Below are 27,855 nucleotides of genomic sequence, written 5' to 3' on the forward strand. Positions count from 1 at the left end.
AATGCCATTTATAGGGATTGCATTGAATCTGTACATCACTTTGGATAGTATGGGCATTTTAACATATTTAACATATTAAATCTTCCAATCCCACAAACATAGGATGTCTTTCCACTTGTTTGTATCTTCTTCAATTTCTTTCAGCAGTATTTTGTAGTTTTCTGTCTGCAAGCTTCTCACCTCCTTGGTTATGTTTGTTCCTAAGTATCTTCTCTTTTTTTTTTTCAATGACTTCGCCCAGGGCATATGGAAGTTCCTGAGCCAGGGATTGAATCCAAGCTGCAGCTGTGACCTCCGCTGCAGCTTTTGCAACACCAGATCCTTTAACCCACCGTGCCACAGCAGGAACTCCTGTTTTCTCCTTTTTGCTGCTATCAAAAATGAGGTTGTTTTCTTAATTTCCCTTTCAGATTTGTCATTGTTAGTGGTTAGAAATGCAACTGATTTTTGTGTTTTGTTTTTTTGTATCCTGAAACCTTAGTGAAATTATTTATTAGTTTTAGCAGGTTTTTTTGTGGAATCTTCAGGGTTTTCTATATATAAGATCATGTCCTCTGCAAACAGGTAATTTTACTTCGTCCTTTTCAACCTGGATACCTTTCATTTCTTTTTCATGTCCAATTGCTTTGGCTAGGACTTCCAGTACTGTGTTCAGTGGTAGTGGTGAGAGTGAGTATCCTTGCCTTGTTCTTGACCTTAGAGAAAAAAAAAAAAAGCTTTCAGTCTTTCACCATCGAGTATTATAATCACTGTGGTCTTTTTGAATATAGTTTTTACTATGTTGAGGTAGGTTTCTTCTATTCCTAGTTTGTTGAGTGTTTTTATCATGAAGAGTGTTGAATTTTGTCATGTGCTTTTTCTGTATCAGTTGACTTGATAATGTTTTTTGTCTTTCATTCTGTTAATGTGATGTATCAATTTTCTTTTGTTGAACAATCCCACTGGTCATGGTATATAACCCTTTTAACATGCTGTTAAATTCTGGTTGTTAGTATTTTGTTGATTTGCATCAGTAGGTATCAGGGATATTGGCCTGTATTTTTTTCTTGTTGTGTATTTATCCATTTTATTTGGTATCAGAGTAATGCTGGGCTTAGAGACTGAAATTTGATGTGCCCCCTTCCCCCACCTTTAATTCCTTACAAGAGTTTAAGGGGGATTGGTCTTAGTTCTTTAAATGTTTGGTGGAGTTCTGGAGTCATGCAACCTGGTCCTGGGCTTTTCTTGTTGGGAGATTTTTTTTTCTTTCTTTCTTTCTTTTTTGGCTGCACCCTTGGCATGAGGAAGTTCCTGGGCCAGGGATTGAACCTATGCCACAGCAGCAACTCCAGACAATGACAGTGCCAGATCCTTAACCCACTGCACCACAAGGGAACTCTTTTTGGGGGGTTTTTGATTACCAATTCCATCTTCTTACTAGTTGTAGGTCTATTCAGAGTTTTCAATACTTCATGATTCAGTCTTGGTAGGTTATATGTTTCTAGGAATTTATTTATTTCTTCTAGGTTATCTAACTTGGCATCTATTTATTCATAGTAGTCTCTTATAATCCTTTTTAATTTCTGTGACATCAGTTGTAATATCCCCACTTTCATTTCTAATTTTAGTCATTTGCATCTTCTCTCTTTTTCTTAGTATAGTAGAGAATTTGGCAATTTTATTGATGTTTTCAAAAGTCACTTTTTGGTTTCATTGTTTTTTTTCTATTTTTCTTATCTTTATTTTATTTATCTCTGCTATAATCTGTATTATTACCTTCCTTCTGCTAACTTTTGGTTTCATTTGTTCATGCTTTTCTACTTTCATGAGGTATGAAGTTAAGTTGTCGACTTGAGATCTTTCTTTTTTAATGTGTTTTTTACAGCTGTAACCTCTCCTCTTAGTACTCCTCTCTCTGCATCCCACAAGTTTTAGTGTGTTTTGGTTTTGTTTTCATTTGTCTCCTGGTATTTTCGAAATGCTTTTGTGATTTCTTCTTTAATCCATTTGGCTATTTAAGAGTGAGTTGTTTAATTTTAAGACTGACTTTCCAAACTAGCCAATAGTTAATAAAAAAAAAATGATCCTCATTTTCTTTATTCTTAAGGGAAATAGAATTTTATAACCCATGTCTCTTTATGCAGTTGGAATTTAGATAAAGGAAATTTCTTTCAGAGCCAAAATAATAGCAATGAATTTTGAAATGTAGATACGATTTCTAGCTTTCAGTTTATTTCATGAGAGCTGATGCCAAGCGTACTTGCACTTGGGTTCTGTAGATGCCTCTGTGTTTGAGGCAGAGTCACTTTGATGTAGCACCATGGTGTCCTTCACTTAATAGACTGTTTATGGTTTTCTTAGACTTTGCAGGATTAACTGGCACAGTTGTTAGGAGCCCTGAAATATTTTGTTTTGAGTTCTAGCATTTGGAACATTTATTCGGGTCAGATCAGGCTGGGGGGGGGGGTGCGATTTATGAAGACGACTGCAGGAGTAAGGCTGGGCTGCAGAAGCCAGTCATTATTTTCTCATCAGGATGAGAAAAAGACAGAAAGGCAGAGTGGTGTCTTAGCTCCTCTTTAAATCAAGTGATGATGGTAGAAATCTTTTTTTTCATGACAATAAAAACCTACTAAGGAGTTCCCGTCATGGCACAGTGGAAACTGTCTGACTAGTATCCATGAGGACACAGGTTCAATCCCTGGCCTCACTCAGTGGGTCAGGGATCTGGCATTGCTGTGAGCTGTGGTGTAGGCCTGCAGCTGCTTCTCCATTTCGACCCCTAGCCTGGGAATTTCTATATGCTGCGGGCGTGGCCCTAAAAACCAAAGGGGGAAAAAGCCTACTAAGTGCTACGTTTTTAGTACTGTTATCACTAACCCTCAAAACAACTTTCCAAGGTCAGTATTATTATCCTTGTTTTGCCAGTGGGAAAACTGAGGCTCGGAGAAGGGAAGTCACTTGCCCAGGGTCCAGTGAGTGGAGAACATGGGCTCAAACCCAGCTCTGTCTGGGTCCGGAGCTCACACTCCTTCCACTGTGATAGGCTGCTTCTTGCAGAGATTTCCAGGTCAGCGCTTCCATCTTCTCATAAAAAATGCTCGGAGTAATTGCTCACGGGGAGCCTCTTGTGTGTTCCATCCTGTCTGCATACTGCTCATTCGCAACAGTGATGTTCTGAGATGCCACTGGGCGTGCTGACGGGAGCAGCCGGCAGAGGTGAGGGTGACTCTGAGCAGAGACGGCAGGCAGGTTGCAACCCTGAGGGGCAGGTCTGCTCATTAACAAGGGGCTGCGGGGCCTGGACTCCCAGCCCCGGTGCAGCACCAGGCCCTGTGCTCGGAGGAGCTCATGGTCCACGATGGCTCTCAGCAATATGATGCTGGAAGGAAAGGAAGGCGGGACGGAGGCAGGGAGGGCGTGGGAAGGGTAATTAGTAGCCATCCCATTTTCTGCATGTATGTGCGTATGTGCATATTAGCATGTAAACAATAACCTTCCTTCCAGAAATAGTCTTAGGCCTCTGTTGATGTCTGTTTTTCATTTACAGCATAATCGGTTTTACTCGTTTGATAAGCTCCTAACAGCAGCCAGCTGGAGATACGTGACTTTCCAGATCGAGTCTCCAAGACTTGGTTTCTGATGTGGAGCATAGCGATCCCCTTATTTGGTTTCCCTGCTGTCCATGGGCTTCCATGGATGGGAATTCCCATCCAGTTGGAAGGTGGAAAGCCAGACAGTTGCACCTTATAGTTACTCTGGGATAAAGTTCCTAAAGATCTCTCACCAGGAGAGAATTTTGAAAACAGGAGTGAGCTGGGCATGGGAACAGAAGGATGAGCATGAGCTCCAAGCCATTTCTCATGCGTTTATGATCACGTGGGGGTTGTTCTGTCATCAGAGTGCCACATTAACTGGGGCATCCGTGGGGTGTGGATGGATACATGTTTGTTTTCTTTTCTCCGGGGGTTTATTCAGCCTAGTGCTGAAGAACGAAATCCCCTTTGGAAATTGTTCGGCCCCTGGGGGTGGTGCTTTGTGTGCCAATTAAGACTTCGACTGGGGGCTCGATTTGGAGTCCTTGGGAGAAGCTTTGTTTCCATGCATCAAAGGAGAAAAGGCAGAAAATCCGGGGAAGACAAGGCAGGTCATACCTTGCTCGGCAAGGGTGCGAAAGCTGACAATAGAATAGTATTTCCACTGGCTCAAAACGGAGACAATCACTCATTCTTTCCTACATAGGGCTTTACAATAGGGCCGAGCTGTGAGAAGGGAGATCAAAAGAACAAAACTGGTACAAAAAGAGAGCGTTATTTTTAAAAAGCTCTGCTCCAATGGTAAGACAGGATAGTAAATATCTACGGCTTCCAAACAAACAGCTGGCAGTCCTTGGGAAAAATAGTTTGCGTTCGTTAGAAATACAGCCTTTGTAAACACACCGAAGTCAGTGCCAGGTCCTTATGTGATTTAAATCTTATTTTGGTTGTTTATTATTATTATCATTATTATTATTTCTCATGTATTTCTTTATCATTTTGGTCCATTGAGATGTCTGTGTTAAACTCACGTTTGGAGCCTGTTCTCTGCAGCAAGATAGAGAGAGGGTGTAGTCTGCTGTTGAACGGAGGAAGATGAATTTATCTGGAATGATGCGATTCCCCCCTCTAGGCTCACGGAGGTGCCTTCATAGGATGGGGAGAAACTGATTTTGATCTGTCAAATCCTCTAAGACCCCAGCCTTCTTAGGAAATGCCTTGGGTTTTGCTACAAAGATGTCCTTAGGCGGCGGGAGAGAAGAGCGTTTCTTAATTATCCAAGTGCCTGATCTCAGTCTGTCACAATTGCTTCACTCTTTGCAGGACAAAAGCCGGGTTAGTCCTGGTCCTCGGTGGATTTGCCAGTGCCCAGCATGGCGCCCAGGATAAGTTGATTCCAAATAAGTATTTGTCGAGCAGGTGATTGTGTTGATGTAGCGTTACGCACTCCGGCTCTCATGACAGAGGACATCATCAGAGAATCTCTGATCACATGTACAAAGCTACCGGTCAGATTAGTATTTTTTTCGGTGGTAGAAGTTGGGAGTGTTTTTGGCACAATTTTGGAAGACCAGTTCTTGTTTCCAAGTCCCATCATGAAGGAAAGATGTCATGGTAGCTTATCACACTCAGAGCTGAAATCTAACCATAAGAAGAAAGATGGCCCCTTTCCCTCTCTTCTCCATGGCAGAAATTTTATTGTGTCTGAAATTTAAATCGGCAAAAGCCGTTGGATGCTGCTATAGCGTCATGTACGGAGCCACTGTATTTTCAGAACATGAAAGGTTTGGGGTGTGGGAGCAGGGGTCGGGAACAGAAGGGAAGAGAAGCCACGGTGGTTATCAGTGCATCTCCGCACCAGATGCCCGAAGCCCTGAAAAATGTGCTGTCTTGTTAGGCACTCTCTCACAAGGTAGGACTTCCACCACTTTCAAAACAAAGACCATGCTTTTTCACTTGCTGTCCAGAGGGGACAGCTTCTTCGATATTCCCCACTGGTTATGTAAGGATGCTTCTCATAGTGAATATACAGTGTTACTCCTGGCTGCCCTTGTTCCTGCAAATGTCTTGTCTTCAAGCTCTGTTTTCTGTCCTTCACCCCGAGTCCTAGTAAATCCTCTTTAGCTCACGAGAGCGCTTGGCTCTCAAAAGGAAATGTCTCGTTTGTTTTCTGTCGACAACAATAACAGATTTTTTTTTTTTAAGCTTAACATGGTAATGCCAATGTATGAATGACAAATATCTTGAAAAAGCTGTGATGGGTGATACCCAAGTCTGTACATGAAAAACCAAAATGATTTCCAATTTTAATGTGTGGTGAGTTCTGAAATGTACTGAAGCTTATTACCAAAGTGTTTTTCCGCGCTTTCCTTCCTGCACTCATGTTTATTCTGCTTTGTTTCTGTGCCTCTCGTGCGTAGATTAAACAGGTCTGTGAGTCTTCTCAGTGCGTGCAAACTGAACAGATCAACACCCAGGTGAGGGGTCCTTAGATTGCCTTTTGTAACCCTCGCTGCTGCCTCTGTCTTTCCCCCTCCCTTGTAGCGCGGTAGCTTAGAGGGCTTTATCCAATGCCTGCCGTGGATCAAGTCTTGTATCATATAACTCTGTATTAATAATGATTGACCTCTGTTGGATTTTTAGATGTTCACCATCTCTGTTCTGTGGGTCCTCAAAACCCGTGTATTTGGGGGCTTCATAAACCACAGGTTGTCTTCATTAGGCGGCTCAGAGAGAGCACGCAGTCAAGTAGCCTCAAACACGGGTTCCTTTAGACCCCCGAAGTTGTTCCCTCATCTGTAGAATGGGGATAATGATACTTTGGCAGGGGATTTGAGGTTTAAATTAAATGACCCGTGTAAGAGGCAAAGCTCTTGATGTATGTGCCCTGTTGCTGCCCACGTGTCTGTCATTGACACCCCTCAACCCTTCCAACCACCCTGTCAAATGTGACTTGTTAGAACGCTGGTCAGCCTTTGCTGCCGTTGATGAACAGTCATGGGTTTTCAGCTCTTTAAGGAAGTTTTATACAAGTCTCTAAATTGCCGTGAACTCGCCCTGAACTCCCACAGGGACGCCGTGGAGGTGACGCTCGGGGCTGCCAGCTGCCGGGGCACTGTGCCCAAGAGCTTTGTGCCGGCCGCGTGGCAGAGAGAGAGAGATCCCACGACGTGAAATTAGCTTGGTGTTTTTCGTCACTGGAAGATCTTGAGCTTTAAGCCCCAAAGGCTTCTGTCATTTTCAGACTTCAGTCCCAGGGCTCAGAAGTATGTTGCTCTCCTACGATCTGTAATTTCCTTGTCCTCAAATTGAGAGTTCTAAAAATGCACCCTGTGACCTGAAGGCACGCCCGTGCAGATGCCAGCTGTGGGCTCAGGGCCTCCTCAGTTACCAGAGAGACGACACTGAAAGTGTCTCCAGAGCACCTCGAGTGTGGGTCACATAGTTATGACCGCCCGCTCACACAGCCGGGTGGCTTTTCAAAAGCCGACACGCCGAGCCGTTTTTAAAAACACGCTACGTGATTGTTTACTGACCAATTGGAAGTTGCAGATTAAAAAGGGCTGAAAGTTGGCCGAAGGAAGGGACAGACGCGGAGGAAAAGAGAATGAAGGGAAGGCAGCGGAGCCTCTGGGCTCTCACAGATTCTAAATCCGTTTTTTAAATTTTTTTCCTTTTTTTATTTTAAAATTTTTATCGAAGTATATTGGATGTACAGTGTGGTGTTAATGTCTGCTGTATAGCAAAGTGATTCAGTTGTGCACGGACACACATCCTTTCGCAGGTAGGTTATCCCGGAACCTTGGGTAGAGTTCCCTGTGCTGGACAGCAGGTCCCTGTGTACCACTGAGCATCCACTCCATGTCTCATAGTGTGCATATGCCAGTCCCCGGCTCCCAGCCCATCCCTCCCTCCCTCCGCCCGTCCCCTTTGGTGACCGTAAGTTTGCTTTCGAAGTCTGTGAGTCTGTTTGTCTGTTATTTACTTGTGAGGACGGAGGGCTTTGGGGTCCAGCCCAGGGCCAGCCGCAGTCTTGCTGTCTCATGTTCCGGTTGAAATCCCTTTCTGTTACCACCCTCCCCCCAGCGCTGGGCTCACTGGAGCCCCTGAGCTGCATCAGCTGGGTCCCTCCCCTGCGCCTGCAGCCCCAACAGCCTTCACTAACCATCCCCTCTGGGTTCTGCCTCCCCCAGGCTCCCCCACCTCCGTTTCTCTGCCACCTCAGATTCGCATGGCAGTTCCTCAACTCGTGTCTAACAAAATTCCTCTTTCCCTGGGCCTCTCTCCCTTCTCATCGTCTCTTCTTCCTGGCGAGGAAATTTCCTCCCCGTCTGGGGCTCAGTGATACCCAGCTGACCGTGCAGGTCCCGAGCCACCTCCCGGATTACAGCCGTGCACTATCACCCATCCCCACCTTGGCTCTGTGCATCCGGACCAGACCTCCCCCCACAGCCCGGCCCTGGAGCAGCACTGCCTCCATCCCTGTCCTTCTTTCTTTCTCTCAGAACAGGTGCTAAATTACAGCATCTCATGCCTCTTCCTGCAACGGGGTCCATGGGACTCTCCCATTTATTATTGTTCCATTTAGTCCATCTTCCCATTGAATAAATATTTATCCTGCTCCTATCCTGGGCTCTGCAAAGACACGTATCCCTCTAACAATAAGGATAACTGAGACAGGATCGCAAGAATCGTACAGCCTAATGAGGATGCTAAAGAACGCTTTATACTGTAATACACTCCCAGGCTTCAAGAGCAAACCATCAACCTGCAAACCCTGGCCTGGCCGATGGACCCCTCCTGTCTGTGAATTACCTGTGCGTGGGGTATCTGTTTTCCTAGGACAGCCTCTTCCCTACCGTGTCATTGTGACACATTCAAGCCGTTCATTTGAGCTCTCCCGGAAAGTCACGATCTTCAGGAAGCCTTTCCCAGATTTCCACAGTAGTCCCTCTGGTCACACAGAAGGAAGGAAGAGCTGGCATGGGTACCACCTCTCAACTGGCCTCCTGCAGGGCGTGGAATGTGTCCAGTGTTACGTGTGGCACCCTATGTTTGTCCCACGTGGGCCTTTAAACCAGAGTTCTTCAGTAGCAGCAGCACTAGTGGCACGGCGGGCTGGATCGTTCATGGTCTCAGCGCTATCATGGGCACTGTAGGGTGTTTAGCAGCATCTGTGGCCTCTACCCATTAGATGCCAGTAGCAACCCTCTCCCCCTAGTGTGATAAGCAAAAGGTCTCCAGAAATTGCCAGATGTCCCTGGAGGGGCAGGGTCACCCCCTAGTGGAGCTCCACCGGTCTAACTGAAGCCTGCGCAGGGGCGGGGGTCACCTCCCACTAAGCCCCTGGAGAGTTCTCGCAGAGGGGTCGGGGAGCTTATGTTTCCGCTTCCTCGATGACCTTGAACTGCACGAATTGCCCCGGCTCCAAAGGCAGTGCGTAGAGGCATCGATCTCAAGGTGACAGCCTGAAAGGTCTTTTGATCTCTGTAATGAGAAATTTAGAACCGGTGTCTCTTTCCAATGTCCACATGGAAATAGGACGTTCTGTGAAACCAGACACTCAGCAATAAAATACAGTCATTCCACGAAGGGTTTCATTGTCACTTATGTTGTGCTTTTAGCACCATCAAGAGGACCAGCTCTTCTGAACGGGTGTCTCCTGGCGGGCGACGGGAGAGCTATGGCGATTCCAAAGGGAACCGGAATCGCACGGGATCCACTAGCAGTTCTTCTAGTGGCAAGAAGAACAGTGAAAGGTAAGAGGCGTCTCATCCACTGGTTCCTGCTCTTCAGGTGTGGTGTGACCCCTTTGCCCCAGAGACGAATCGGAAGACCCTCTGATGTGCACACAAGCTAGGAACCCTCTGTGACACGTAGGTCTTCTCCCCAGGTCACTGTGGGCACCCATCAGTCAGCTGTTGGTCACAGCTCATCCCAGCTTGTGCAAAACCATAGTGCAAACCTATGGCTTGAACCAGGGAGAAACCTATGGCTTGAATCCCCAGCACTCTCAGCAGACAGAAGGAGCTCCTGAGAATTCACTTAGTACCAACACCAGGGGATTTGAGAAGCCGTTCTGAGTTTCCATAGAAGCACTTTAAATTTCTAATACTCTCAGGAGTTCCCTGGTAGCCTAGCAGGTAGGATTCAGTGCTTTCTCCGCTGCAGCCTGGGTTCAATCCCTGGTCTGGGAACTGAGATCCCACATCAGGTGGTTGCATGCCGTGGCCAAATAGATAAATAAATTTCAAATACTTTCAGCTGCCATTTTATAATAAATTTTAGTGGCTTAAGCTTGTCAACAGTATTTTCTATGACAGACTGGGTGAAAAGTTAATTTTAGGATTTGTCAGAAACTATTGGTGGGGGGGTCACACTTATGGCATATGGAAGTTCCCAAGCCAGGGGTTGAATCTGAGCTGCAGCTGCAACCTATACCACAGCTGCAGCAATGCCAGATTCCTAACCCACTGAGCTGGGCTGGGGATCGAACCCTTGCCACCCAGACACAAGGCTGTATATACTTAACCTGCTGGGTCACAATGTGAAGTTTCTATCAAAACTGTTTTTAATATTGAACTAGCACCAAAAATAGGAACTATTTTCTTTTCTTCTTTTCTTTCTTCTTCTTCTTTGTGTGTGTGTGTGTGTGTGTGTGTGTGTGTTTGTCTTTTAGGGCCACACCTGCAGCATATGGAGGTTCCCAGGCTAGAGGTCGAATGGGAGCTGCAGCCACTAGCCTACGCCACAGCCGCAGCAACACCAGATCCAAGCTGCGTCTGCAACCTACACCACAGCTCACGGCAAGGCTGGCCAGGGAGGCCAGGGATCAAACCTGTGTCCTCATGGATGCTAGTCAGATTCATTTCCACTGAGCCACGATGGGAACTCTGGAACCATTTTCTTTCTGGTTTCATGAAACATGCTTTGAATTTTTCTTTGAGGTTAGCTTATAATGGATTATGATAAGTCCCTATTAAATTAATAGTAACATTTTATTAGTGAAAGCTAATTTTTGGCATTTTATTAGCTTGTTTTATGTTTAAGAATGTATTGTGTATATGAGATCACTTTCTCCGTATATATCTACTCAGCATACTTTTTCTCTCTTTTTAAACATTGTGCTTTAATTTTATGCTCTCTATTGAGCAAGGGTTAGGAAGGAATTTCAGCTTGTTTTGTTTTTTATTTTTTTTTTCCCAAATGTTCCTGTAAGGAGACGGCTTAGTCATAAAGTCGTGGACTCCAACCCACAGGCTGTAAAAATTCCAAGTTTGTAAGTCCATTCTAATTCAGTCCTGTAAAGGCAGCTTAAACACTTTTTTGATTTTGTTCTTGAAAGATATGTTTTGTTAAAAAAAAAAAAAAGATGCAGGCGCCTCTCACAGGTCTAAGCAGGTCAAGTCCACAGTCAATTAACAATCTCAAAACCACTGCCATGGGGTTCTGTCTTCTAATTTAGACCATTAGTGCTTCTTATCAGACGATTATGCTAATTGGGTGATAATACCTTGGAAATAAGGCCAAGTGGTTACAATGGCAACAGAGTGTCAGTAAGTAGGAGATGCGGCTGGCCTTTAGGCTTCTCTGAATTCGGGGTAAGCTTGGAGGTTGACCTGAAATGTCTACATCTTGGCAGTTCTTAAAAACTTGGCTCCTTCTCTGCACATCTGATTTGTATTAAGAATTTCCAAACAGAATCTGCATTATGCAAACTCCAGATCTTTTTTATCTTTTAAATCCTATGGCTTTGCTAAATGTGCTGAGTAAATATTTCCGTGAAAGATATTTACAAAGGCTGTTTTACTTTGTTTTCAATGCCACCGAAGGAAATTTCAATTTGGAAATGACGGACTGGGAAAATTTACGAACCATTTTCTGAAAGTAATTCAGGCAACTCAACATGTCCATTTCAACATAACTTCTTTGTCTCATTAGAAGCTAGGAAGGGAGTTCCAGTTGTGGCTCAGCGGGTTAGGAACCCAGCTAGTATTCATGAGGATGCGGGTTTGATCCCTGGCCTTGCTCAGTAGGTTAAGGATCCAGCGTTGCCATGAGCCGCGGTGTAGGTCGTGTAAGTTGCAGACAGGGCTCAGATCCCCCATGGCTATGGCTGTGGCGTAGGCTGGCAGCTGAATCTCCAGTTCTACCCCTAGCCCAGGAACTTCCACATGCTACACGTGTGCTCCCCTCACCCCAAAAAAAGCAGGAATAGTTGAGGCCCACATAGTGCTGAATTGATTGAATTGCCCCTAAGGGATTTTAGAAAGTTCCTGCCTTCTCTTAGGTCATTGCTGGTACCGACAGAGGCTTTTAGGAGCTTATAGGAGAGATGGCAGCAGTAACTCAGACAGAGGAAGAAGCAGCTAAAAAGCAATAAAGGTGAAGATCGAGGTCAAGCTGGTGCTTCCGTTGCTGCCTGGCCCCTTCCCTTCATCCTTCCTTTCTGTTCCCATGTGAGGAGCCTACTCCTGGGCTGCTTTGACCTTGCACCAGATCAGAGCTAGCTAGAGACTCATGGACCATCGCCCAGTCTTGAGGGCTTAAAAGCACACAAAGAAGGGCATAGAGGCAGCTTCGATGCAGTTCCTCTTTTAAACATCATGGTCCTCAGGTGTCTAAGGCATCCCACGCTAACACTTGTCCATGCTCCCAGGATGCTGTCTTACGTTTTAGCAGTTTGTCCCTCTTGGTTACTTTAAACAGCAAGACTTCATGGGAAGGGCACAGGCTCCATATTTTTTTTAAAAAAGGTCTGGGCTTGTGGACCAGTTCCACCCCTTAACCTTCCTGAGCCTCCGGGTTTTTCCCCTGTGAATTAGGGGTTTTATGCCTAATTCCCTTGAATCCTATCAAAGAGCTAACTGGTGGGAAAACACGCAGCTTAGTGCTTGGCACTCAGTAAGGGGCATGATAGCAGCTATTTTTCAAGCAAGGCCTGTGTAGGGTAGAAGAAAATAGTTGATGAGGCTTTCCAAAATGCTCGGCTGTATTTTCCTCATTCATAAGATGAAGATGTTGGGAATTCCCTTGTGGTTCCGCAGGTTAAGGAGCGGGTCTGCAGGCCCTGAGGTTCCCAGGAGAGCTCGTCAGAGCGTGAGTCAGTGAGGGTGATGTTAGAGGGGTACCCTTGGCTCTGTCCTGATTTGCAGAAGATGCAAGTCGTTAAACATGCGGCAGCGCTTTAACTTGTATCGATCTCGGATTAGTTGCCGTAAAGCTCGGTGACCACACGCCATCTGCCCCTGGCACTTGTGTGAAAATGAGAAAGACGCTCCTCCTACTCAGAGAAAATAATTCCATACCAGCATTTATATTTCTCGATGATAATAAGTACAACAAATACAAAGCCTCCCTACAAATTGTACACATCTCACTGTTGAACATAAAACAGTAGTGGTTTTGAGGTCCTCAGCAGTCACAGTTTCCAAGATGCATTCATTTCTTTAATAATAATGACGTGGGTTTTGTTCGTAGCAATTTGCTTCCCGGTGGGGTCTCAGTCTCCTTGCTCCTGTATCTCATTTTCTTTGGAAATGGTCACTAGATTCAGTAGCCTTTCTTATAACACTGCAGTTTTAGACTATTTAACATTTTAAAGTATTTTGCTTGTGATGAAATTTTAACAGCACTTATTAATCTTTGCATTGACAAAATTTTCATAAGAACAAAAGCAATACATGGCAATGTAATATTTCCTTTATGTATTATTGATGGTAAGTGAATGTTCACAATTACGTAGTGATTTGTGTCACAATGAAGTACTCATTAAATTTAAAATAGGGAGTCAACAGCAACATTCTGATAAATGACCTGTCCTATCTAATGTGGCCAGTACACCAGTCCAATAGGGAATTAAAAAAAATTTTTTTTAAGTGTTTTATGTCAGGCGGAAAAAGAGTTACTATTTAGAATGTGTATTTATGTTGGATGTTGCTAGACGGATACAATGTTTCCATTATCAAACTGGCTCCCCCTTTGTAACTCTGGTTGGGGGCTGGGGGTGAGACATATCACCTTTGCAGTCAAGACACTTTGTTGCCTTCAAAACATTGTTGCAGTAGGAACTGGTGGTGGTGTTAGGACAAGGAATGTTCCAGCCATCTGCTGCAAACCTTGCTGTCACCCACAAAGTGCCTATCTTTGGAGTCAACAAAGAATGAAAAAGTGCTTCAAAATAATGAAGATGTCTACCACGTACAAGTGTTTCCTTAGATGCCCTTGTGTGTTGTGCAACTGGCTGTTTTATCCAGGCTAGAAGGACTAAAACCCCAACACTCAGCTCCATCCTTCTTGAAGCTCAAGTGTCGGAGTTCCCGTCATGATGGGATCGAACCCGCAGCCTCGTGGTTCCTAGTCAGATTCGTTTCCGCTGCACCACGATGGGAACTCCCATTAATGTGGCAGTTAATGGTGGCATTAATCCCGTGACCATAATCCCAGCTCTGGCACTTTTTGTTGTGTGACTGTGAACAAGTTACTTAATCTCTCTGGGGTTTTCCGCAGCCCCAGAACCAAACATCCCTACCTCCCAGGGTTGTCATGGGGATAAAAGATCGTGCACGGCAAGTCCTTACCCCGGAGCTTGTCTGTGTCCATCTGTAAATGGTCGCGACTCTGCTTCTTGCCTTCTCTGTCGCAGGCTGGAGCTGATGTCTGCACACCTCTGCTCACCCCGCTCCCCAGTCTTAAGTGTGGGATGTTTCAACCCCCTGTTTCTGCCCTCATCCCAACCTGAAAAGGAAGGAACCCGAAACTCTGAACATTTCTGTCCCCTCAGCCACTCACTTTCCCAGCACTGCTTGATTCCCGGAGCACCTCGTACACGCAGGACACGGCATGAGGCGGGGTGGGAAGTGGGACAGGGCAGCCCCCGAAGACTTGCCCTCTTAACACACATGAAGGACCCCACAACTGAAAAGGGGTCAGTTCTAAAGGATGCCACACACCCAGTGAGGGGAAGGACAGTCAGCTCCATCAGAAAGTGGGCAAAAGTGTGAACAGGGGCAGTTCCCTGAGAAAGGAAATACAGAGAGCCAATTAACTGAGCAGAGACGGTCCAGCTCCATCTTCATCAAGGAAATCAAATCTAAGTAAGCAGGTAGCATTTGCAGGAAAAAAATCTTATTATTGTGTTATAAAATCAGATGCCAAAAACAAACAAATACATAGCTTGATGAATTACACCTTCTGGAGGGTTTTCCCTTGTCCTAAGTACATCTGCCCTGTGTCTGGAAACCTGGAGGAGAACTCCAGCGAATCCTTCAAAACCCAGCTTGGGATGCCCATTCCTCTGGGAAGCTGCCCTAGCCCCCTGGTCTGACTTAGTCCCTTTCAGATGGCTTTGTACCTGCCCATTAACTTTATCTGTACCTATAACTCCCTTCTTATGGGGACCCCCCCACACACACACACACACACCCGCTTCCCTTTAAGCACTAGGAGGGCAACACTGTGTCACTTTTTCTTCTTTGTCTCCCTAGCGCTTTGCACAGGCCTGGCACAAGTAACTGCTCAATAAATAATCATTGACTGAAATGATATTACCTATATACTTAATGTTTAAAAAATGCCGGCATTTAAGAACTATGGAGACAGCGCCATCTATTGGTAGAAGATTTTAACACTACATTTCTGAAACATTTGCACCAGAAGTTAGGGAACTTAAAGTGATCATCTTTTTTTTTTTTCCCCCAAATGAAAAGATTGTTTCACTCATTAATCCATGGGGCCATTTCGTTTTTAACAAATGTTAAGATAATCAGTGCTGATGTTCTTTGTTTTGTTTTAGTTTTGAGTCTATTAGGTGAAGTGCCCCAAAATACATGTAGGTTCTTGTCCGTGAAATTAGGAGGAAGAGTGAAATAATATTAATGAAATGTGGATCCCAGCTGGCTTCAAAATCCGTCCCCTCTACCCCGTTAAGCTGGATGTATTGGTTGGAAATGTCTGTGAGGCAGGAGTTTTTGGACCCAGTAGTAAACGCTACACATTTTAAATAGCTGGTTCCTGAATGATCCCGCTTATAGTTAAAAGATGCTTTACTTAGGGGCAATTTATAAGAAGGATCATTTTTTACACAGCAGGATATTTTGACTTCTGGCTGGGATTAGATTCCATCGAAGGAAATCATTTTCAGGAGGAGCCCTGGTAGGCAGGCCGAGAGGTCATGTTTTCATAGATGAATACACTTCAGGGAAAACACATGTTTGACTCTGGAGTGGGCTCCTCCTCCATCAAGCCTTGCGCATCATTTTCCAAACAAGCATCTCTGCTCAGAAGCCATTGCCCCCGCCATCAGTCTTGCTCCAATCCTGAGCCCCCAGAGGGAACAGACTGATGGGGGGCAACAGCTTCTGAGCGAAGATGCTTGCTTTGGAAAAGCAAACTGTTACCCGGGTCAGCCATGTGTCTGAGACCTGCTTTCAGGACCTGGGGTAAATTCGTGACAGATACACACGTGCTGGGTGTGGATCCCCCCACAGAGCATGGTGGATACTCGCTGCAGCCGAGTCTGAGTTCTTGGCTGGATGCTCCTTTCAAACACCCAGCCCTGGGTTGTATCAGCTGAAGCACAAACAGGCATTTAGGACAGCCCCTGGGCCCCCCCGTCCACAGTGAACATTTGCAGGGATCTGCTGATTCGTGACTTAGGCCGAGGCAGTGATGTCTGGGTGGGGTTTTTTCTCGGGCCAAGCATCCGGTTTTCTCCTACTGCCTCCAGATTCAGCTATTGGGCTGGTGAGGGCTCCAGGCACCCTCGCCTCCTCTGAGAGTCCCGGTGCTGCTCAGTTACAAGAGCCCTCGGGATAGTGGCCTCCTGCACCGTCCAGCTCCGGGAAGGGCACAGCTTTGCTTGCTCAGCAAAGCTCCTTCCTGCCGCAACAGCAGGAAAAACCCACACTGGCTTGCAACACTGTTCTTTTGGAGATACTGGCCACAGCAGCCCAGTGCCGGAATAGCCAGGAGACAAGGGTTTGCTTGCCGGAGGGAAATCCTTTCTCTCCTCTGGGCTTACTTCCGTCCTGGGCTTCAGGGGCGGGTGGGGGACATCTGTCCTGACCCCATACTGAAATGGGGACGAACGACATCTCATTCGGGTCCCAGTGTTTCACCACCATCACCATACCCATACCCCCCCCCGCCCCCCCGGGAACCACAGCCTGGCTATGGAGGCAGCGTGGCATCACCCACGTAAGTTTCCCACTTAGCCCACGTTAAGGAACAGGCGACCAGAGGCAAATTACACAGGCCCTGGGAGGTGGTCATCTCCTGTTTCAAGTGACTTCACAGCCCAAGCGTGTGTCAGTGTGCTGGGTCTGAAGTGCCCCTTCTCAGCTCCAGATTTAACAGTGAGTTGGAGTTCCCATTGTGGCTCCGTGAACCTGACTAGTATATGTGAGGTTTCGGGTTCAATTCCTGACCCTGCTCAGTGGGTTAAGGATCAGTGCTGATGTGAGCTGTGGCGTAGGTCACAGATGCAGCTTGGATCTGGCATTGCTGTGGCTGTGGTGTAGACTGGCAGCTGCAGCTCTGATTTGACCCACAGCCTGGGAACTTCCATATGCGATGGGTGTGGCCCTAAAAAAAAAAAAAAAAGAAAACAGGCAAAATTGACAGTGAGTTCAAGAATGGACAGGTGGTTGGTGTGCTGTGCCCCTTAACTGATTTTGACCTGGGGTCACAGGTCTTTCACTGAGTCGCTGTCATCCCCTGTGCTGTGGGTCTGCCCTTCCCTCAGCAGTTGGGGAGAGTCTTTGTCACTTTATAGGTTGTGTTTATAACGTGTGCCCAGAGGCATACAATAGTACCTGTTGCCAGCACGCCTCTCGCCTTTCAGGACGATGGCGCATTGGCAGGGATCAAGGGTTCTAAAGTAAATATAGTATTTTTTTTTTTTTTGTCCTTTTTGCCATGTCTTGGGCCACTCCCACGGCATATGGAGGTTCCCAGGCTAGGGGTCAAATCGGAGCCATAGCCGCTGGCCTACGCCAGAGCCACAGCAGCACGGAATCCAAGCCACATCTGCAACCTACACCACAGCTCACGGCAATGCCGGATCCTTAACCCACAGAGCAAGGCCAGGGATTGAACCTGCAACCTCATGGTTCCTAGTCGGATCCGTTAACCACTGCGCCACGATGGGAACTCCAGTAAATATAGCATATTTTTCTATAAAAACTGAACTTTCTAAAATAATGAAACATCGTGATGGTATGTTTTCTAAATTCAGTATACCCCAAAAGTAATGCATAGTTGAGAGCAAGATTTAAAGAACTATGAGCACTTCAGGACCTGGTGCTCACCAGTGACCTTCAGTGTTAACACCCAGCTGGCCTTTTTCTGACTTGGAAGTTCCTGGGCCGAGGATCGAACCTGCACCACAGCAGTGACAATGCTGGGTCCTTAACCCGCTGAGGCACCAGGGAACTCCCTGAGCTTTGAACAGATATCTTTTATCCACCCTCTTAGAGGGCTTCGGCATCACAGTTCCACTGGCCTCCCGGTACCTGGAGCTCAGATTCCCCTGTGGATGTTCTCGTCCTAAGAGGAACATAAGCCGTAATTGCTCAGCATCCCTGTGTGGCTCAGTGGGTTAAGGATCTGGCCATCGTTACTGCTGTGGCTCAGGTCACTGCTGTGGCATGGGTTCAATCTCTGGCCAAGGTTGCAGCCAAAAAGAAAGAAAAAGAGGAACATGGAGTTCCCGTCGTGGCACAGCGCAAACAAATCTGACCAGGAACCATGAGGTTGCAGGTTCGAACCCTGGCCTCGCTCAGTGGGTTCAGGATCTGTGTCGGTCATGGTCAGGGCTCAGATCCTGCATTGCTGTGGCTGTGGTGTAGGCACACAGCTGTAGCTCTAATTCAACCCCTAGCCTGGGAACCTCCATATGCCAAGAGTGTGGCCCTAAAAAGCAAAAAAGGAAAAAAAAAAAAGAGAGAGAACATAATCCATAATTGCTCTTTTCTATCCCTAGGGAAGGTTCTGGATTGCTTTTTTCTGTGCTCATGGATTTGGCATCTTTCTCCTTTTTTTGATCAAAGCTGTGATGGAAAAAATAGCTTTTCTGTCATCTAATTCCCTGCCTGGCTTCCCTAACTAGTGGGTTTGCTATGAAATCTTCTGTTTCAGCTTTTCTTCTTGTGCCCTTGCCCTGCCTGTGAATCTAGTAAATAAAATCTGGAGCTAAGACTTGTGCTTCCTGGAGTTCCCCTCGTGGCTCAGTGGTTAACAAACCCAACTAGCATCCATGAGGACGCAGATTCAGTCCGGCGGGTTAGGGATCCGGTGTTGGCATGAGCTGTGGTGTAGGTCCCAGATGCAGCTCGGATCCTGAGTTGCTGTGGCTGTGGTGTAGGCTGACAGCTGCAGCTCCGACTTCACCCCTAGCCCGGGAACCTCCACCTGCCATGGGTGCGGCCCTAAAAAGCAAAAGCAAAAAAAAAAAAAAGACATGTGCTTCTGCTTTAAAAATCACAAGCGTATCACTCCTCCCAATGAGAACAAGCCAGGTAAGGTCATCAGGGAGCCAAGGCCACCAAGTGATATGACAGACTCAAACCCCCAGTGTGACAAGCCCCTCTTAGGAGAGACTTGTCATGGATGCTGTTATCTGGCAGAGCTGCAGGAGGGAAGGGAGGAAGACAATGGCTGAAAGGTTACAGAATTCTGAGCCGCCCAGTATGGACTGGCAGGTGGTGTAGACCTCGTGGGAGCCCAGGCCCAGGGACGCTTCCCCCACACACCCTTTTCCCACAAAGCCTGGGAGCAGGACAGGAGTCCTGAAATCACCCTCTCTGAGCCCAGGCAGGGCACCTGCTGAGGGCCCAGCAGGAGGATGGGGAGGGCTTGTCCACACTGGGGCTCCCATGGGTACCAGGAGGTGGTCAGTCACCCCGAAGGAACCGACAGGTGGTTGGTGTGCTGTGCCCCTGGAGAGGGACCTGGGGCTGGGGGGTACAGGGAAGGATGCGGATGGGCCAGGAGCACAGCTGGAAACAGCAGGCACCGGCCACTCTGGCGAGGGGGCAGGACCACCGAGACAGCCCCTAGCCCACCCGCCCCGATGCAGATCCACACGGTCTGCGGTGGTCAGAGGCCGGGAGGGCTGCAGACCTCATCAGCTTCCGGGCGGTGAACCCTGCCCTCCAGATGGGGAGAGACAGAACAACAGAGAGATAAAGCCGGCAGGGCATCAGGAGCAGGGCCGCAGCTTGGAGACTCAGAGGACAGACCCAGCCAGGCACTGGCCTTGGGGGTGGTGTCCAGGAAGATGGGAGGCTGGGGCCCCTTTGAGGGATGGCAGGGACAGAGTGGCTGCAACTCGGTGACTGAAGGGAGAGGTGGGAGATGAGGCCAGAAAAATACCGGTATTTTTTAGGGCCCACGTAAGGCAGGCTTTGCTGTTAAAAGATGAGCCAGGCTCTTGGAGTACTGTTTTCAAGGACCAAAGGTTGGAGTTCAGAAATCTAAGCTGATGGAGTTCCCGCTGTGGCTCAGCAGGTTAAGAACCCAGCTGGTATCCATGAGGATATGGGTTCGATCCCTGGCCTCTCTCAGAGGGTTAAAGATCCAGAGTTGCCAAACGCTGCAGTGTAGGTCGCAGACGCGGGGCCAGATCCGGTGCTGCTGTGGCTCTAGCATGGGCTGGCAGCTGTGGCTCCAATTCAGCCCCTAGCCTGGAAACTTCCATGTGCTGTGGGTACGGCCCTAAAAAGACAAAAAAAAAGAAAAAGAAATCTAAGCTGATAGCAGATCCACCTTTGAACAGAGTGCAAACTGCTTGTAAAGTGTCTGGAAAGAGTTTCGTGCCATATACTACAAAAAATCATTTGAAAAATCAAGGCCTTTAATAAAGAGTATCATATATTACCTCGTGGCATTAAGGGTAGTTTTTACCGGTGTTTGATCCCAGTGCAGTTCAAGTTCCAGAATGAGGGAGAAAAGTAACATTAGGCCTGCATGTGCCCAGGTGTGTGTTTTTAAATATGCACACGGGGCCCCTTGTCCTCCCAGCCTCCTTTGGGGCCAGTTTCGTTTATTTCCTGGGTCTTATTCCTGACCTTGAAGCAGGAGGTACTCTGGGAAGTCGGGGTGCAGTGGATGGTGGTGTGGACGTCGGGTCTCGAAGATTTGGGTTTGAGCACGGGCTCCACGTTTGAACAGGACACGCCTCCTGCCATGCTTGGCAGGAGGTGACAGACTCCCCACCGGCGGCTGTCGGGTTGTCACCCGGAGGGCTGTGCTCCCCGCCAGCCAGGGACTCCCCAGGCCGGCTTGTAGGATGCTTGCTTCTACATTGCAGGTGACCTTGAACGCCATGGGGGTCCAGTCTCCCAGGTGCAGCCATGCGGGGTCCCCACGAGACAGTGGGGTCCCCACGAGCGCGCCTTGTTCTGTCCTCCTTTCTCCTGCCCCCTCGCCTTCCTCCTGGGAGCCACCCCTGCCAGGTTCTAAAGCTTCTCCCCCAAAGCCCCTGGGACAGGAATTTGCTAGTTTTAAGTACGTTCTCCAGCTAAATCTGCCAGCAGGACGTGGGGAAGAAAAACAGACCTTTTCACACATTGAGGCCATTCTGGGCTTGACTCACCCCTGATGTCCTTCTCCTAAGCCCCGCTTTGTGATGAAGTCGGGATTGACTGCTGTCACTGGCACTGGGTTTGGGGTAGTTTTGTTTCCACGGTTCCCCTTTGCGGTCACACGCTTTTGTTTTTCTTTCATATCGTGCATGCAGAATCCGTATGACACACCATTTCGGCTAATGGGTGTGGGGTCTTCTGTGAATGAGATTAACCACCCCCCGCCGCAGCCCCTCTTTAAAAACTGTTTCTGTTTTCTCTCCACAGCAAACCCAAGGAGCCCGTCTTCAGCGCAGGTAAGGCTGGTCAGTCGTCGTGCGCCCCTCACTGACCACAAGACTTGAGGGACAATAAGCTTAGCCAGGCGGGACTTTGGGGTCTGAGTGGCAGGGCTGGTGGGCCGAATGCTCCCTGTCAGCCTGTTCCGGCGTCTGGCGGCTCACATCCTACAGAGACCGTCCATAAAATGGTCAGAAAGGCTAAAGCCTTTACTTGCCCACTTTAAAACCAATTTAAGAAACATCAGTGGTGGGTTCCCTGGTGGCTCAGTGGGGTTAGGATCTAGCATTGTCACAGCTGTGGCTCAGGCTCAGGTTCAGTCCCTGGCCTGGGAACTTCCCATGCCCCAGGCCCAGCCAAAAAATAATAATAATAATAATAACATCTATTTTAGTGAAATGGAGTTTCTAGGTTAAAAGGCTCCTGTCTCCTTTGTTATTCCTTCCTCACTAATGAGGCCCTTCACCATCAACATTTGCATTTTTGGCCACGCCCACAGCATGCCGACGTTCCCCGGGCCAGTGATCAAACCTGAGCCACAGCAGTCACAACACTGATCCTCAACCCACCGAGCTACCAGGGAACTCCAGCATTTGCTTTTTCTTGAAAAGGGAAAGTTTCTGATGTATCAAGTTATGAAGTGGCTTTTTTTTTTCCCCCTTTTTCTGCCTTGGATTTCCTAACCTGCAAACTAATAATTCATATGTATCTTTCTATATATCTTTTCTAACACATTTTATAATGAGAGAGACACTATTCTTAGAATAGGAACCTTATTTGAAAGCGTATTTAAAATGCAGGATAATTGACAAGTGTGCTTCGGGTTCAATCAATTCATTTCGCTTTCCGGGCTTTTCCCCTTAGCGTCAGAACTGAGACAGAAAAGTCAGACATTCGTATTTACCAGCGGGTGCTTCAGTATTCATTTCATTTTCAGGAAGCATGAAATCACGCCCTGAAAATGTAATCGCCCTGAGCCGGCAGAGTAGGTCTGGAGTGCAGTTGTCAGAATCCCTGAGCCATGTCCAGGTTTTTCTAGCAGGGGGCAGGGGAGCGGTGCCGCCCGAGGGCTCAGGCGTCGTGCCCCCACTCCACCCCCGGCCCCCAGCAGGCAGGCCAGTCACTCTTGCAGTGCTCCCTATCTCTCTACCTAGCACTTCTGTCTCTGTCTCCGAAGTCGCAAGGGAAACGGCGGGTGACACACTGCAAAGGTACGTGGCATCTCAAGACCCCATAGCTCTCTGAGCGAGGCTGTGGCCCCGGCTGCAGACCCTCTTTCCATACAGGCCAATAGATACCCTCCTTGAAAATATTTTTGCAATGCAGACCGCTTTGGCTTGGATGGGTTTTAATATCAGCTATAAATTGGATCTTGATGGACGATTGGCTGATGGCAGGAACTCTGCTGAAAATCTGTGTAAACCCTGAGAGAGCTCTAGGGACCCCTGATGCCCGCTGTTTGAAACGGTGCCCTGCACTGCTAGCGCCTTTGGGTTTGGTGGTTGTGTGCCGTTATCCTAACATGCCTGGAAGAAAAACCCCAAAACCCCCCAAACACTGCTTTCCCTTGCTGCATTTTGGTGGTAGAGGCAGACCGTCTGACTTACCCATGCAGACAGGGCCCCGCTACTCCAGCCCGTCTTTAGGGCCCAGTCTGGGGACTGAGGACCACGCAGTCGGTAACCCTCCATCTCAGGAACTTGGACTTGCCGTTACCTTTTTCTTTCCTGGGTTTTAGTAAGTAGCTCTAACCTGGGTCTTGACGCATGATCGGCTGAGGACAGGAGCTCGGTTAAAGCTCGGTGTAACCCTAAGAGAAGAGTAGACCTCAGTCACAGGAACGCTCCGGGCACCAAACCACGATACCGTCCAGTGGGTGGTCCGATACGTTGACTCGCTGACTACCCATACCTGCGCAGGCTTCATGCGTGTGGCACCGGATGGCCTTATTTCTCTGTCGTCTGCGATGCCCTCTTATAAAGACAGTTAATGGACTTGCCTGCCGTTTAACCTGACGCTGTCACACCCACCCCTCCCTGCCCCCCTCCTGGCGGTCTGCATGTAGGGTGTTCAGTCGTGGTGGCCACCCCGTCTGACAGGCTGAGACTGGGTGTGGGATTAAGGAGGGGAAGGGGGCAGTTCCCTGGTGGCCTAGTGGTTAAGGATCTGGTGTTGCCACTGCTGTGGCTTGGGTTCGATCCCTGGCCCTGGGACTTCCAAGTGCCCCACATGCCACAGATGCAGCCAAAAAGGGGGTTGGGGAGAGAAGAGGTCAGGTGAGGAGTGCTTGGTGGAGGCACAGGGCAGGGTAGGTGTGTAGGTGGCAGAGAGAGAGGAGGATCTGGGGAGGGGGCGGCGGGGGGGTGGGGGGAGGTCATCTTGTACCTTAAGGTCACAGAAGAGGAGAGCGGGACCAGGCAGTCAGAGCTTAGACGGATTCTTGAACCCAGTGTGGGCCTTGGGCTCAGCAGCAGTAGATAAGATGACCTTGGCCTGGGGCGGGGGCGGGGGGGGGGGCTCGATAAGAAAGCCGGAAGTGCTGGGGGACCCAGAGGGGCTCTTTCCCTTGGACCTGGGAAGGACGGCGCCCAGCAAAAAGCATTCTAACAGGAGGGTCAGAACCCAGCGGCCGGCACACTGTGTGCAGGCGTGAGTGCATGTTGGTTTCACTTAAAAGTCAAACGTAATATGCAGAGTGAAGAGTGTCCCGCATGCATGCGTTGAAGACTGAGTTGCATGCACACAGTAACAGAAAACTGGCTGGGCCTCTCCTTATTTGGGCAATATTGCATGTGGCATTGTTTGAAAATCCTTCGGAATAAGGCTTACAAAACTAATTTGTAAATATGCAATTATTTTATGACTTCCTCACCCGCCTCCTCTCCGAGGAGGATTTATCTGTTGAATTATGTACAGATGTCCCAGCTGCCCAATTGAAATGCCATTAAGGCCCAGCCCTTGGATCGGCAGTGAAACATCAGGGTTCAGTGAGTTCTGAATCAGAACAGAATTCATCAAGAGCTCACGAGACGTTTTCTTTGGTCTTCTTATATCCTGAAAACTGTAGCCAAAAAACCCTAAGTGGCTTTCTTTTCAAAAGTCCAGGAGTTGCCCCTGGTCCATATATTATTGGGTTTTACTTTTGTCCCTATAATGTATTAAGACATCAGAAGTGATTTTGTTATCAAAATGTTTGTGCTAGAAAAGTTTATTTCCCAGTTTCTCTCTCTAATGGGCCTCTTGTTCTTTTGTTTTCTGTTTCTAGCATTTTCCTTTTCGCCTGCATCCTAGCATGTACTGCTGCTGATTTTTTTTATTCTTTGTGCTTGAAAGACTTGTCCGATGTAAAAGATATTTAAGACACATTTTTACATTGCGCCATAGCAAACCAATTTCAATATCAAAAGATATTTCATGAATCTTGATACTGAAATTGTGTAGACATTGAACTCAATAAAAAGTTTGGATTTCTTGTGTTAGTTGTAATTTGGGGGGGGGGCATTCTTCCCCCTCCTGATGATAAAGAAAATGTAAGCATTAAATTCTCTCCTGAAAATGAATTATTGAAATCTAGTTCATTCCTGCCTTTTATAATGTCTTACATTTTTCTTGTACTTAAGGAAGCATGTCAAAAGCACACGAGGTGAAAACTTTTGTTTCAAGCCGTGTAACTTTGTTTTAGTTAGTTTTCCCTAGGACTTTAACCAGAAATGACATAAAGAGCCAAGTTTTCACTTTTGTATCAGAAGGGTAGAGAAAACAGTAACTTTTTTTTTCAGGTACCCTGGGCACCGAGGTGTGGTACTGACGTCTTTGTTCTTTTCATAGAAGAAGGATATGTAAAAATGTTTCTCCGCGGACGCCCTGTTACCATGTACATGCCCAAAGATCAAGTGGACTCATACAATTTGGAAGCAAAAGTAGAACTGCCAACCAAGAGACTTAAGCTGGAATGGGTGTATCCTTTACTCGTTTGGTCTTACACGAAGTAATCAGCTGATGTAAGCGTCTATTGAAATTCAACTGTAGAAATTTATAAAACTAAACTGTGCTGGGGAGTTCCTATTGAGGCTCAGCAGGTTACAAACCTGACTGCTATCCATGAGGACTCGGTTTCAACCCCTGGCCTTGCTCAGTGGGCTAAGGATCCAGCATTGCCCTGAGCTGTGGCGTAGGTCGCAGACAAGGCTCAGACCTGGCGTTGCTGTGGCTGTGGCATAGGCCAACAGGTGCAGCTCCGATCCGACCCCTAGCTTGAGAACTTCCATAGGCTGCGGCCCTAAAACATAAAATACGTTTTTAGACCCAAAGAAAGAAAGAGGATACCTTGAAAGACTAGCATTCCCCTTCAACCAAATAGGGACTTAGCCTTGGCAGCCTAACTTCAGGTTAGGGTTGATTAAATGAAAGAGGAATATGAGTATGAACCCAGTACTAAATGAAGGGAATGAAATGTATGGCTTAAATTAATAGACATGAAGGTAGACGTCATACCACTTTAAAAAGAAAAAGAAGACACTCTCCCAAAATCTAGGCCACGAAAATCCGAGTCAGCCACATGACCAGCACTCTTGAGATAAAGCTGCTGGAGGCTTCGTAGTGTGAGATTTGGGGAAATGAATGAGCTTCCAAGGAGAGAAAAACCGAAAGGCAAGAAAATAGAGCCTGCGAAAGAGGGTGAATTGTTGGTTTATTATTTTGTTTTGCTTAACTGGATTTTACTTTACTTTCTTTTTTTTATTTTTATTTTTTCTTTTTACAGCCGCACCTGTGGCATATGGAAGTTCCCAGGCTAGGGGTCAAATCGGAGCTGCAGCTGCTGGCCTGCACCACAGCCACAACAACACGGGTTCCTTAACCCACTCGGTGAGGCCAGGGATGGAACCCACATCCTCATGAATACTATGTCAGGTTCTTAACCCTCTGAGCCACAACAGGAACTCTATTTTTACTTTTAGAAGCTATGCAGACTTTAAGACAAAGAACAAAAATCCTTTCTTCACCCTTGAAGAAATATATGTAGAGTACCAGTTTAATGCCAAGTCCTGAACACAAATTATAAGAAATTGGTTTAAACTGAAGCTGTTGTAACTTCAGTTAGAAGAATTACTATTTGAAATTATGAATTCATATTCTTTTTTTTTTTTTTAGGGCTGCATTTGCAGCATATGTAGGTTCCCAGGCTAGGGGTTGAATCGGAGCCACAGCCACAGGAACACGAGATCCGAGCCGAATCTGCAACCTACACCACGGCTCATGGCAACGCCAGATCCTTAACCTACTGAGCGAGGCCAGGGATCAAACCCACAACCTCATGATTCCTAGTCGGATTCATTTCCACTGCGCCATTACGGGAACTCCTAAAATCATATTCTTTAGAAATATTTTAGAATTATTTCTGTACCTAAATTTCTCTCCAAAAATATATTTTTTATTTTTTCAGATTCAGACATCATAATGGTTTACCTGCACCTATTTTGGAATCTCTTCTGGCATCTGTAATTGAAGTGATTCCATCCTTCTTCAGGTCAATAATTGGCTAAATGGGTTGAATCAAATCTGGAACACATTATTGAAAACACATTTGTTCAGCCTCCCCCCACTCATACTTTAGAGGATGCAAACAGGAGAATTTGCTCGAACGGTTATTTTTCACATCCAAGTTCATGTGATGTTTTGCTCTGAAATAGTTTTCAAAGTTTGGAAGTATTCATGCTAACGTCTTGGGTAATTATCCCTAAGGAGCGGGGGAATGACTGGGGCAGAAGAGGATCAAAATTTGTTACCTTGCATTGATTATATGTAGTTTACATTATTTACAAGTGTTTTTATAATGTGCAAAAAAAGGAAAGGTGTTTTAAATGAACGATTTGGCGCCAAGATTACTATAAACTTATAACTGATTTAGCTATATAAAGCCAATTATCAATATTTTAAAAACTGCTCTCTAAAGACTTTAAAAATATAAGGAATGTCAAAGCTCAAAGTTTTTTTCTTAGAATGGGATTCATAACCTCCAACTAAGTGGAAACAGTGGAGCCACTTAGCCTCGTCAGATGTATTTTGTTTTCCAAAGCAGCTGCAAAACCACCAGCTATATTAGGGATTCAGCTAATAGCCAAGTCACAATTCGAGAACCAGGCTGGGTCTCTCTCATGAAGCCGCAGAATAATGGCAATTTTAGGCCCCAGACTGTAGACATGTCTCAGGATGACATGGAGAGTTGGCAGGTGACACACTCCGAAGGCCCTGTTGCTTCTCATTTCCGTTCCCAGAGGTAAGCCCTCCCCTTGAAAAGATCAGAGATTCAAGAGGACACGTGATCACACTGGCTGTTCGGCAGAGCTCTGAAAGTAGTGTGTTAACTAGGATAAAGGTGCAGGAGAGGTGGCAGAAAGGGCAGAGGAACGCATTGAAAAGCAAAGCAGTCCCGCATGCTTGTGACCTTAGCGTCAAAACACGACTTCCGGTGATGG

General features: G+C 46.9%; 1 protein-coding gene across 6 annotated transcripts in view; it reads left to right on the forward strand.

Annotated features, from left to right (window-relative positions):
* Positions 1-27,855, forward strand: part of EML1 (EMAP like 1) — a 186,843-nt gene that overhangs the window by 124,773 nt on the left and 34,215 nt on the right. For 3 of the 6 annotated variants that reach the window (XM_047794809.1, XM_047794807.1, XM_047794808.1), the window contains exons 4-7: positions 9,140-9,274; positions 21,368-21,396; positions 22,534-22,590; positions 25,208-25,337. In XM_047794809.1, coding sequence (XP_047650765.1) covers positions 9,140-9,274; positions 21,368-21,396; positions 22,534-22,590; positions 25,208-25,337 — 351 coding nt within the window. The remainder of the gene's footprint in view (positions 1-9,139; positions 9,275-21,367; positions 21,397-22,533; positions 22,591-25,207; positions 25,338-27,855) is intronic. The other 3 variants (XM_047794812.1, XM_047794810.1, XM_047794811.1) reach the window with 1 other exon arrangement.

Source organism: Phacochoerus africanus, chromosome 9, assembly GCF_016906955.1.
Source record: "Phacochoerus africanus isolate WHEZ1 chromosome 9, ROS_Pafr_v1, whole genome shotgun sequence".
In the NCBI taxonomy this organism is placed as follows: domain Eukaryota; kingdom Metazoa; phylum Chordata; class Mammalia; order Artiodactyla; family Suidae; genus Phacochoerus; species Phacochoerus africanus.